Consider the following 13467-nt stretch of genomic DNA (forward strand, 5'->3'; position numbering starts at 1 on the left):
AGGCCGCCCCCCGCTCGGCGTTTCCATGCCCGGCACGCCCATCAGGCGGAACTGCGTTCCGTAAGTGCGCCGACCACCACCTTGCACTGGTCTGCCCTGTTCGTGCTGTTAAAAGCAGCGTCAGGTGCATCTGTTTCTTCCTGCGGGTTTTAATGACTCAGCGGCGTCCAGCAGCACCTCTAAATCCTCCTGGAGACGCTCCTTTGTCTGGCCTCAGCCTTCCGTCACGCTTTCCCAGTGGGCTGTGCACAGTGACAGCAGCGAGGAGCAGGGGAGCCTGGGTTTGCAACTTGGGGGCTATCAAACTCTCGGGGAACTGGGAAATGTCAAGAGGCCCTTAACTGGGGAAAGCATCTTACAAATCTGAATTCCCTCGAGACCTTGAATTCTGCTCAGAACCTTCCCACCATGAAGATGCACCCCTCTGACACTGCTGACCATCGGCTCCCCTCCAGCACCAGGCGCCTGACTCATCAAGGCAGGTGTAAGGGGTTAGAGGTTAAGAGAGAGAGAAAAAAGAAGAAAAAAAAGCACCAGGCTTACTGACTTTGCAGAGCTTTTTCTGGGGTGATCTTTAAAGAGAAATACATCTATGCAGAGATTAAGTATGTCATTCACTTACAAAAGAAGAGAAAAGAAAAAACCAAGAATCCTAAGAAAATCTCTTTAATTTTCATCTTTCGGAAATACATTTTTCATTTTTTTTAATTTCCATGATACAAAAATGTTAAATATCTAACAATGATCTGTAGGAAGCAGATCCACGGGATTCTGTCGCTGCTGTGATCTGGTTTGACAGAGAAAGGCTGGTACACGGTGTTGATTTGTTATGATTTCACACACATGCACACGTACGCACACTGGCCACCTCACCCCCAGACACCACCAGACAGACAGACAAGACACTGGCTAAGACACGGAATGCAGCGCTACCTGGGAAAACAGAAATTAACTTTTCATTCGTACACCCCACCATGAGAAACTCACATCTTAGGGGGAGAAAAAAAACACCTCTAAATAAATATGCCCCAAAGGTCAAGGCATGTTGACGGTGGTAGACATCTTGCTACCAGGAAAACAAGCTCGGAGCTTCGTGGTTTCGGGCAGCAATGATGAGAAGCAGGCAGACACAACCGAATTCTTCATGGGAGGCCGTACCACACCCCGGGGCTGCCCCTGGGCCTGAGCGTGAACCTCTCGAGAGGTTCAACCCCAAATTCATGGTCACAGCACACAAGAGCGTCGGCTCTTTCCGCGGGTCTCACGGTTGGCCTTCCCCTTTGGGTGGATTCGCACACACAGATCTGTGACTGGAGGGTTTCACATGAGCAACAAGTAATGACCTTAATGACCTGGTGAATCATGAATGCACGACAGTCGGTAACACGCTGAGCGCCAGCCAGCACGCAGGTGAGGCTGAGGAGGAAGGAACACAGCCTTGAAAACAAGAACTGGGGTTTTTTCAGGAGACGCACTTGGTTTCAGGCTCCTCCCACACCACAGTAGATTCAGTGAAATTCGGTATGGCTTCCAAACGTGCCAGCTGCTTCTTTCCTTCTCGGCAACAGCACCAGCGGGGTTGTTCCACTCTGGTCTTGGTTACCATGTGTCGGGGACTTCGAAGAGCTTGGCCGAGCTGTCTGAGATGCTTCCTGGTGGGAGAGGACAAAAGAAGGTGAATAAGGAGAGGGCTGCCCTGGCCAGGGGAAAGAAAGAGGAGCTGCCCGGACAGCGTTGACCAGGGCCAGGGCTGGGATGGTCTTGTCGCTGGAGAGCAGTGCCCGGCATATGAAGGCCACGCTGTAGAAACATCACCACAGGATCCAGGGAGTGCCTCCTGTCTGGGCGTCTGTACTGACTTCACAGGAGTTAAGCATCCTCCAGTGAGCACACACTCCCATATTCTTTGCTACGCAGCATGCCGGGCACTCAGTTGATTTAATCTTCATAAAAGCCCGGTTTAGTGGCACTAATGTGCCCATTTTACAGCAAGTGGCTGAGATGGGGGTCCAGATTCCCCCAGAACTGAGATCCTTGCCAAAGGCCTGGGAGGATGAGTTTCTCTGTGCTGCAGTGACTATTAACCAGACAAGAAGTCTCAGGGGCTGGTGGCTAGACAGTCGCTAGAGGGAAGCTGACCAGTGGGGGTTCAGACATCCCAAAACAGATCTGCAAAAGCAGCTTGTAGCTCTTTCCTATTTCAGCAACACTGGCTATGGTCTTCGTGGCCTAAAGGAGCCTCTTCTGTTACAGTTTCACCCCAAAGTTACAAGCTCTTCTTCATTCGGAAACTTTCTGCAACAGCAGCAGCACCACTGGGTCACTGCTTGGACCACCGATGTCCACAGCCAAATACATGGGAACTAAGTCAGGAAACGGCATGTTCATGATGGAAAATGCGGCCGGCTAGGTGCTCCCATACCCGGGATATCATGCATTATTTAAGCCCGAAGGTAGGGCTGGCAGGGAAACAGGCAAAGCCAGCCCCAGCCAACAGTCCAAGACTGAAAAAGGGGAGAGGTCTGTGATGATGCCTGAAGCGGAGAGTAACTTTCAAAAACAGAGGGGCACTCGTTCAGCTGAGGGTGGTTACTGCCCGTGACAGGAAGGCGTGAAGGTAACTGGGTCCAAACACGTGAAGTAACACGAGGATTTGTGCTGGCGTGAGAATCCGCCCCTCTCCTCTACTGAGATAAAACCCAGAGAGACAGGATGAGAAGAGCAGGAGGGGACGTTATCTAAAGAGTTCTGTCGGGAGTCTCATGGCTGCACGGAACACGCGTGTCCCGCCCGGGACTGCTCCAGAGAATTGAAGGTGAGCAGGAGATGGTCCCCATGACCGATTCCCATGATCCAGTTAGAAAAGGAATAACGGTGGGAACTTTCCTGGGGGGCCAGTGGTTAAGAATCTGCCTGCCAATGTGGGGGACGTGGGTTTGATCCCTGGTCCAGGAAGATTCCATATGCTGTGGGGCAACTAAGCCCAAGAGCTGCAACTCCTGAGCCCGTGTGCCCTAGAGCCTGTGCTCCGCAGGACGAGAAGCCACAGTAACGAGAAGCCCTCGCACTGCAACTAGAGCGTAGCCCCTCGCTTGCTGCAACTAAAGAAAGCCCTCGCACAGCAATGAAGACCCAGTGTAGCCAAAAATAAATAAATACATAAAACTTAAAAAGGAAGGAAAAGGAATAAAGGTTATTGAAAAACAAAGCAAAACAAACAGTCCCCTCCAGGGAACAACTAAATTCTGCAGACGGCCCAGGATAAGATTAAACTAGCCTGACCCCCTTCTCAACCACCCAGTCACACTGTACTTAATGACAGGGAGGAAAACTGACATCAGGAAGGGCGTTTTTGTAATTCACATAGCAAAGAAATAATACAGCAGCCTATCAGATATTCTAAAGGTAAAAGCCACAAGGCCAAATGTTGGTGGGGGGGTGGTGCTGAAATAAAACTGAGAGGGAAAAAGATCAATGGCTAAAAGCAGCTGTGCTGTCATCCTTACCACAGCACCCGCCCTTACCTGAATGGGAGTGCGTGTGAGTCTGGTGGCACACCGTCCCACACACAGGAGGACGACTTCCCTGGTGGCCTGGTGGTTAAGAATCCACCTTGCAATGCAGGGAACACAGGTTCGATTCCAACTAAGCCCGAGCTCTGCGAATACGGAGCTTGCACCACAAGGAAGATCCTGCGTGCCACAATCAAGACCAGATGCGGCCAAAAACAAACAAACAAAAAGAAACCACACAGGAGTGACTCTGTGGAGAGCAAGCGAGAAACAACGGAATACGCAGAAACGGGAGAGAGGCAAGTGTGGTGGGACTGTCCCAGTAGCTGTAAGACTCCGAGCAACTCTCACCCGTATCTGTAAGGTACACTCAATGCTACTTCGAGCCTCAGAGGATTTCCATGATTCAGCTATGTTCCTGGCACAGAGCCAGTTCTGAATGCTCGTTAGCCCCTTCCCCTTGTGGAGAAGGCAGCCCAACATTGCATGTGGTTACTGCCCGGGGAAGCCAACGGCCTGCAGTCAAAGAGAGCCGCTTACAATGTGCAGCTGCTGAGAAAGGATGGTGTGCACAGAGCAACCAGAATTTTGTGAACCAACTAAAGGAGACCTAGACCAGAGTGCTGGTGCTCGTCCTAAGCACCTTCCAGAAAGGGAGAGCTGTAGACCGTTGAAGGACCCATTTCAAAGCTAATGGATAAGAAACTGTGGTCAGTTTTCCAGGGAACTCGCTTTTCACAGCCCTATGTGGTAACTAGAATGCAAAGAATTACTCAGGAACAACTTTTCTTTTTCAACAGAAACTTCAGGACATCTGTCTCCTGCTATGATGGACTGTACCTTGCATCATATACAAAATGGATGGTATATCTAAATGTAAAACCTGAAACTGGAAAACTTCTAGAAGAAAACATAGGAGAACTCTGCAATCTTGAATAAAGCAAAGCTTTCTTACATATGACACCAAAGGCATAATTCAAGGGAAAAAAATGATAAACTGGATTCCATTAAAATGTAAAACATCTACTACTGAAAGGCACTGCTAAGAGAATGAAAAGCACCGTCCAGAAGAATTTGTAAAACGCTCAACAGGACTTGTATCCTGAATCCGTAAGAACTCTCAAAATTCAATAGGGAAAAACAAACAGCCCAGTGAAAAAACAGGCAAAAGATTTAAACACTCATTTCACCAAAGAAGATATTTCAATGGACAAAAAAATCACATAAAAAGATATTTAACATTGTCAGTCATTAGGGAAATTCAAACCAAAGCCATAAAGAGATACCAGTCCACGTCACTGGAATGGCTACTAAGCACACCACCAGCACTGCTGACTGCAGAGCCACTGAGCCCTGGTGCGGATGCGGAGCGCTGCAGCCACCCTGGAGAACAGTGGGCCAGGTTCTTATAAAATTAAACATACACTTACCATATGACACAGTAAGTCCACCCGTAGGTGTTTATTCCAAAGAAATGAACACTTAGTTCACATAAAAACTTACACAGAATGTTTACATCTGCTAGACTCTCAGCTGCTAACAACCTAAATGCCAAAAGGCAAAATGGATAAACAAATAGTGATAGGTCTGAAAGGTGGATTGTTAGTCCACAGAAGAGAGGAATGAACCAGTGACGCGGATACCACCACAGACAAACGTCAAAGGCCTCACGCTAAGGGCAAGACCCAAGGGGTTACTTATCGAATGATTCCATTTAAATGACCCTCGGAAAAGGCAAAATTACAGTGATGGGAAGCAGATCGGTGGCTGCCAGGACCTAGGGACAGGGAGGGGCTGACAGCAAAGGGGCACGAGGGAATCTTCTGGAATAGCTGCTTTATTTCTTGAGCACAGTGATGCTTATATGACTGTACACATTTGTCAAAACTCGTCAGCCTGTACACCTCAAAGTAATGACTTTCACTGCATGTAAACTGAATCTTAATAAAGCTGACCCTGCAAAAGGTACGAGGAATATTGTTTAAAAGAAAACCCCCAAATTTTAATATAAAATATGCTGATAATTTAAATTATTTGACCAAGAGTTTTTAGATGGGGGAAAACAAGATACTAAATGGCATACAGAGAATGATCCAACTATGCATAAAAACGATAGGTAGGATGACTGCAGCCATGAAATTAAAAGACGCTTACTCCTTGGAAGGAAAGTTATGACCAACCTAGACAGCATATTCAAAAGCAGAGACATTACTTTGCCAACAAAGGTTCGTCTAGTCAAGGCTATGGTTTTTCCTGTGGTCACGTATGGATGTGAGAGTTGGACTGTGAAGAAGGCTAAGCCGCCGAAGAATTGATGCTTTTGAACTGTGGTGTTGGAGAAGACTCTTGAGAGTCCCTTGGACTGCAAGGAGATCCAACCAGTCCATTGTGAAGGAGATCAGCCCTGGGATTTCTTTGGAAGGACTGATGCTAAAGCTGAAACTCCAGTACTTTGGCTACCTCATGCGAAGAGTTGACTCATTGGAAAAGACTCTGATGCTGGGAGGGATTGGGGGCGGGAGGAGAAGGGGATGACAGAGGATGAGATGGCTGGATGGCATCACTGACTCGATGGACGTGAGTCTGAGTGAACTCTGGGAGTTGGTGATGGACAGGGAGGCCTGGCGTGCTGCGATTCATGGGGTCGCAAAGAGTCGGACACGACTGAGCGACTGAACTGAACTGAGAGAGAAATACTTGTTAACAGAGTACCAAGTAACTGCGGGATTGTATATTCTTCTATTTTCCTTCATTTAACTGATTTTCATAGTGAGCCCATTATTTTTATTAACAAAACAACAAAAGAAAGTAAAAAGTGGAAACAAAAGGTGACTGTTTCTGCTGATTTGCTTTTCACCTACTTAAGAGTTGAGGGCTTCCCTGGTGGCTCAGTCAAGAATCCACCTGCAATGCAGGAGACCCAGGTTCGGTCTGTGGGTCAGGAAGATCTCCCAGAGAAGGGCTCCCCTGGATGGCGTGTGGGGAGTCCCCGAGGGCTGCCTGGAGGAAGAGGAAGGGCACTCACGGAGCACAGGGTGAAATCCATATCTGAACTGAGTAGTTACAAAGCTCCTGGGCTTCCCTAGGCTGGCCACTCAGGTGATCGACAGCACCAACTGCAGAGCACGTTTCTGAGTTCAGGAGACCTCTAACAGCAAGAGGAGACTGCTGTTCCAAGTAGAGTCTCCATTTTTACACTGAACCCTAAGGGCTGAAGCTGGAAAAAAATCAGCAGATTAGTCAAGACTCCAATAAAACTCTCGGTTCTTGGCAAACATGGAAAGCTCTCCTGTGTTGTGTTTTAAACGTAAGGGGGAAAAGAGACTTGGAACGACATCACTGCTACATGAGAAGTCACCAGGAACAGCCACAGCTCTCGGCCCTGCTCTGTGAACACTAAGAGCGTTAGAGGTGGAACCTCAGCTATTGGACAGTCCATCTGTATTTTGAGACTGGCTAGTCCGACCAGCATCAGGCCACTGGAATATGAATTCAATTCCTTAGCAAGAGCAAGGGCGCTGTGGACACTCACCCATCAAACACTGTCTGGGAAACACTTCTTAGAGACAGCTGACTCCAGCATATACAGCACACGGAGCTGTTTCCTTTATGCACCAATGGAGAGTACGCCTTGACTGCCCCAGAGGAGAGCAGACAGCATTATCAATCTCCATTAGCTCCAATGAGTATAAAAGGGGGAGGATTGATAGTATACATTTGCTTCCTGAAAACAGGATAGAAACAACTACATTCAGGAGAAAAACATTTACTAAATCACATGACATGCAGATAAAAATCTCCAAAAGGGAAGAGTATCTTGGATTTTTATCACATGACTTCATCACAAGAAAGTCTGGGTGGGTAGTTGCTTCTGATCTAGAACGGCTGCCAGAAACATTCACCTGTGGGAAGAACCCTTCGCGTCCTCTGAAGTTCGGAGACACTACATACTGCAAGGAGGTTTGATGCCTTTGCTCTGGCTCAGACAGCCCTCCCCGCCACCCTCAACAGCAGCTGTATTTGACTTTGCATATGTGTGATTCTTTGAGTCTTTTTCCTCTCTATAAATCAGAGATAATGACTCTACACTTTACTCAGTTTTTATAATGACTAGATTATAAAGGACATTCCTAGCACAATGTCTGGTATATATATTAAATCGTCATTTTTTTGCAACTTAAGTCCTTTTGTTCTGTGGGAAGGCATCCAGCACTTAAGTCTCAGTGTATCTTTGATATTAAGATGTATAACTAAGAAAAATGACACTGTTTTGGGGGGGATTTCTTGAGCATCAGTTGGACAGAAATTGCTATGGTACATGATATCCTGTGAAAAACAGTGAAAGTTAGTAGTGTCTGACTCTCTGAGACCGCATGGACTATAGCCTACCAGGCCCCTCTGTCCATGGAATTCTCCAGGCAAGAATACTGGAGTGGGTTGCCATTCCCTTCTCCAGGGGATCTTCCCAACCGAGGGATCGAACCCAGGTCTCCCACATTGCAGGTGGATTCTTTACCATCTGAGTCACCAGGGAAACCCAAGGGATATCCTATGGTCCTACTTTTTGCTGCCTTCCCCTTGGAAAACAGAACACTTCCTACTGGTGGAAGCCTGTCTTCTACGTTTCCCATGCCTTCACTGGCAGTGCTCTGGGCACCCAATGCACCCCAGTGAGTCATGGGAGCACTTGTCAAGGTGCTGAATTTGGGGACTTCAGTACAAAAAGATTTCGAGTATCCTATACATATTTGTATCAGAAAAGCCCTGGCCATCATGGATTTGAGTGTCCACATAGAAGCGGACAATTAGATAGTAGGAGCACAAGATGGGGACTAGGACCAAGATAAAAGCATCAATGGCTCTCCAGGTGGCTCAGTGGGTAAAAGAATCCACCTGCAACATGAGAGATGCGGGTTCGATCCCTGGGTTGGGAAGATGCCCTGGAGGAGGGCATGGCAACCCACTCCAGTATTCTCTCACCTGGAGAATCCCATGAACAGAGGAGCCTGGTGGGCTACAGTCCATGGGGTCATGAAGAGTCGGACACGACTGAAGTGGCTGAGTATGCATGCATGTGAAAGAACTGACAGAGTAATTCCTCGCTGAGAATCTCATCACTGGCCTTATAAAAGGAATTCATGCAAATACTGTTATCACATTGTATGGTTTCATGTATTCTACCTATTGAAGACATATTTATTGAGTATCTAATTAGTTTAAGGACAAAAGCCCTGCATAGAAGGTTAATCTATAGTGAGGGATGTATTTAAAATAATAATTACTCAGATAAATATACTACCACAACATCTGATCTTGTTATAAAATAAAACTAGTGATAATAGTGTGTTCTCTGGAATTTATCATTAAATGTAGTGATGAAACACTTTATAGTTATAAGAAAAAAAAAAAAGATACTGTCCCCAGTAGGACTGCTGAGCTTGATGCCTTAGAACCCTTCTCTGCAGGAAAAATGAAGCCACACTGTACCAAACACTCTAAGCCAGTTCCAGCTCTGGGCTCCTGGGACACTCTGAAGCCTTGGGAGTTTAACACAGACCTTTCAGTCTGAACTCTGTTGTTGGTCAGTTGCTCAGGCACGTTCCACTCTTTGTGACCCCATGGATGCAGCACGCCATGCTTCCCTGTCCTGCACTATCTCCTGGAGTTTGCTCAAACTCATGTCCATTGAGTCAATGATACCATCCAACCATCTCATCCTCTGTTATCTCCTTCTCCTCCTGCCTTCAATCTTTCCAGCATCAATGTCTTCACCAGTGAGTCAGCTCTTCACATCAGGTGGACAAAGTACTGAAACTTCAGCTTCAGCATCAGTCCTGCCAATGAATATTCAGGGTTGATTTTCTTTAGGCTTGACTGATTTGATTTCCTAGCTGTGTAAGGGACTCTCAAGAATCTTCCTAGCACCACAGTTAGAAAACATCAGTTATTCTCTTGCTCATTTTAAGATCTCCTTAAAGTAACTGAGCAATCAAAATTGGTTGACCTGCCAGGCCCAGGACCTGGTATCTTGACCTACATCCTGCGGATACTTTAGGACTATGTGCGGAAAACAAACCAGCTAAAGAGGATCCAGGGCACTTCCAGGCCTGAGCTGCTGGAAGATCTAACCCAGTGAATGGTGTTCCAGGAGAAAACTCATTGCTCTTAAGTTACCTGATCAATTAAAAGTGGTCAAGATGTTTCTCTTTCTTCTTTAGCAGGACAGACAAAGAACTAAAAAAAAAAAACTTTTTTTTTTTTTTTTTAATGCTCAAATCTTGTGGCAGTGACAGCTTTACTGTCAATGGGAGGGAAAAAGAGACTATTTAAATGACGGTGTTATAAATTCACCCCAAATAACTCACAGAAAGTTTTCACTTAAAATGATGAAAGTTATAAAAAGAGCTAATCTATTAATGCAATCTATTATTAGGTATTTTAATATCTTTGAGACTGTGCTGAGACAGAAGGGAAAAAACCTAAAATCCTGTCCCTGAGAAGTAACAGATAATTAAAAAAAATTCAGGAGATTGAGAAGTGAAGGAAAGCTATCCAAGAAGGGAAAAGCCCCCTGATCCTGGTCATGCTCTGGGTGAGCTCTGACAGCCAGGCTAACATTTAGTATCTAACATCTGTGGAGCAGGCACAACGGCAGGGGCCTCGGGCATCAGAGGTGAAGACAATGTTACAGATTAAAAACTTCTCTAACGAGTGGAGACTCACAGCCTCACAGTGCAAACACACAGCCCAGACTTCAAATAAGAACTTACGTTTTCAGTTAAAGTGCAGCTTCAGCACAATGCATAAAAAGGCATCTGTGACATTTCTGCTGTCTTTGATTTCATTAATATCAATGAGATTCAGAAAACGCCCAGCAGGCAGATCAAGCCACGTGTAAAAAGAGGAATTAACTGCAACACAATGGATTCTTGGCCTGGGTATGAATCAAGCTCCAGGGCTCCACTCCTACCCTTTGACCTGACTGTTGGTTCCAACTAACCGGGGTGACTGTCACGAAGTCAGATACAGGAGGAGTAACTTCCCTCTCAGGCATCCCCTCATTCTAAGGAGACAATATGTAACTGCGCTTAAAAATACCCACTTTCCTGCAGGCCTGACTTACGCGCTCCATGACCCTGGGCCAGTCACACAATCTTCAGGCCTCGGTTTCCTCCTCTCCTCTTTTCCTTCCCCCTTCCCTCCTTTCTTCAAAAACTTTTTAATTGCAGTATAGTTGATTTACAATGCTGTGTTAGTTTCTGGTCTAGAGCAAAGGGATTCAATTATATACATACATATAGATGTTTTTCATACTCTTTTCCATTATGGTTTGTTACAGGATATTGAACACGGTCCCCCATTCCATACACCAGGAACTTGTTCATCTGTTTTATATATAGCAGTTTGTATCTGCTACTCTCAGACTCCTAGTCTATCCCTCCCCTGCCCCCTTTCCCCTTTGATAGCCATAAATTTGTTTTCTATGTCTGTGAGTCTGTTTTTGTTTTGTAAATAAGTTTATTTGTATCGTATTTTAGATTCCACATAGAAGGGATATCATATTGTATTTGTCTTTCTCTTTCTGACATTTGGCTTAGTATGATAATCTCTCGGTGCATCCATGTTGCTGCAAATGGCATTATTTCATTCTTTTTTATGATTAATATCCCATGTATATATGTACCACATCTTTATCCATTCATCTGTCAATGGACATTTAGGCTGCTTCCACGTCTTGGTTACTGTACACAGTGTGGTTATGAACACTGAGGTGCATGTATCTTTTAGAATTAATTTTCTCCAGATATATGTCCAGGAGTGAGATTGCTGGATCATACAGCAAGTATATTTTTAGCTTTTAAAGGAACCTCCATGCTGTTCTCCATAGTGGCTGTACCAGCTTTTGTTCCTACCAACTTTTTTCTACACCCTCTACAGCATTTTGGAGAAGGCAATGCCACCCCACTCCAGTACTCTTGCCTGGAAAATCCCATGGACAGAGGAGCCTGGTAGGCTGCAGTCCATGGGGTTGCTACAAGTCAGACATGACTGAGTGACTTCACTTTCACTTTTCACTTTCAAGCATTGGAGGAGGAAATGGCAACCCACTCCAGTATTCTTGCCTGGAGAATCCCAGGGATGGGGGAGCCTGGTGGGCTGCCGTCTATGGGATTGCACAAAGTCGGACACGACTGAAATGATTTAGCAGCAGCAGCAGCGGCTACAGCATTTATTATTTGTAGACTTTTTGACGATGGCCATTCTGACCAGTGTGAGGTGGTACCTCTTTGTAATTTTGATTTGCATTTCTCTAACAATTGGAGAAGGCAATGGCAACCCATTCCAGTACTCTTACCTGGAAAATCCCATGGACAGAGAAGCCTGGTAGGCTGCAGTCCATGGGGTCGCAAAGAGTTGGACACGACTGAGCAACTTCACTTTCACTTTTCACTTTCATGCATTGGAGAAGGAAATGGCAACCCACTCCAGTGTTCTTGCCTGGAGAATCCCAGGGACGGCGGGGCCTGGTGGGCTGCCGTCTACGGGGCCGCACAGAGTCGGACTCGACTGAAGCGACTTAGCAGCAGCAGCAGCATCTTTTCATCTGTAAGCCTTCTTTGGAGAAATGTCTACTTAGGTCTTTTGCCTATTTGTTGATTGGGTAGTTTGCTTTTCTGTTGTTGACTTTGCATGGGCTGCTTGTATATTTTGGAAACTAAGCCTCTGTCAGTTGCATCGTTTGCAACATTTTCTCCCATTCCATAGATTTTGTCTTTTCAATTTGTTTATAGTTTCCTTTGCTGTGTAAGGGCCTCCCTAGTGTCTCAGATGGTAAAAAGGTTGTATAGGTTTGAGTAGGCCCCATTGGTTTATTTTGCTTTTGTTTCTATTGCCTTGGGAGACTGACCTAAGAAAACATTGCCAAGACTTAAGATAATGTTTTGCCCATGTTCTCTTCTAGGAGTTTTATGATGCCATGTTTTATACTGAAGTCTTAAGCCATTTTGGGTTTACTGTTGTGTATGGTGTGAGGGAGTCTTCTAATGTCACTGATTTACATGCGGCTTTCCAGCTTGGCCAACACCACTTGCTGAAGACACTGCCTTCTCTCAGGCTTTCGTTTTCTTCATTGTAAAATGGACCATGATGCCCACCTCAGAGATTTGAAGCGAAGTGTTTCAGTCAAGTCTGAGGGGCAGTGCCGGGCCCTCCACAAGCACTTAGTCAGCAGCAGCTGTCCTTTCTGTTGCTGTGACAGCCTGCTGAGCAGGTTCTGGTCGGATCTCCTAGGCAGGGCCTTTCTCAGGCTCTGGCTGCCCCACAAGCCCCTTCCTTGCCTCGCACTCGGGCCTGCAGAAGGTCTGAGCACCAAGGGCTGGGTGAGCTCCTGGGGCCTCCAAAGCATGTGTGTGGGACGGAGGGGATGTGGGACTCAGCTCACCTTCTCTTTCTGCTTCTTTCTGCTTTTGGGTTTGTTTTTTTTTTTTTTGCTCCTTTAAAAAAATTATTTATACTTACTTAATTAAAAAAAATTTTTTTAAATTAATTTTTTGGCTGCACTGGGTCTTCACTGCTGTGTGTGGGCTTTCTCTAGCTGCAGCGGGGTTGGGGGAGACTACTCTCCAACTGCAATATATGGGCTTCTCATTGTGGTGGTGTCTCTTCTCTGGGGGACAGTTGCCCCTTGCGGCATGTGGGATCTTCCCACACCAGAGATCAAACCCATGTCCCCTGCATTGGCAGGCAGACTCTTAACCACTGGAGCACCAGGGAAGTCCTTGCTCTGCTTCTTACTAGCTACATGCGCATTTCTTTGCCACTCTGAGCTCAGACATCTGCCATCACTAAAACAAGGGTGAATTCCTAGGTCAGAGCTGTTGTGAGAATGAAATTCAACCAGGAGAGAGAAGGCTCCTCCTGCACTGTCTAGCACACAGTGGGTTCACAACATGTG

General features: G+C 46.1%; 1 protein-coding gene across 6 annotated transcripts in view; it reads right to left on the reverse strand.

Moving 5' to 3' along the window:
• Positions 1–650: 650 nt before the first annotated feature.
• The window catches only part of PARN (poly(A)-specific ribonuclease), a 179310-nt gene continuing 166493 nt past the window's right edge, over positions 651–13467 (reverse strand). For all 6 annotated transcript variants that reach the window (XM_061401173.1, XM_061401174.1, XM_061401175.1 and 3 more), the window contains one exon: positions 651–1652. In XM_061401173.1, the coding sequence (XP_061257157.1) occupies positions 1600–1652 (53 nt within the window). In that variant the 3' untranslated portion in view covers positions 651–1599. The remainder of the gene's footprint in view (positions 1653–13467) is intronic.

The sequence above is a fragment of the Bos javanicus genome, chromosome 25 (assembly GCF_032452875.1).
Source record: "Bos javanicus breed banteng chromosome 25, ARS-OSU_banteng_1.0, whole genome shotgun sequence".
Taxonomy (NCBI): domain Eukaryota; kingdom Metazoa; phylum Chordata; class Mammalia; order Artiodactyla; family Bovidae; genus Bos; species Bos javanicus.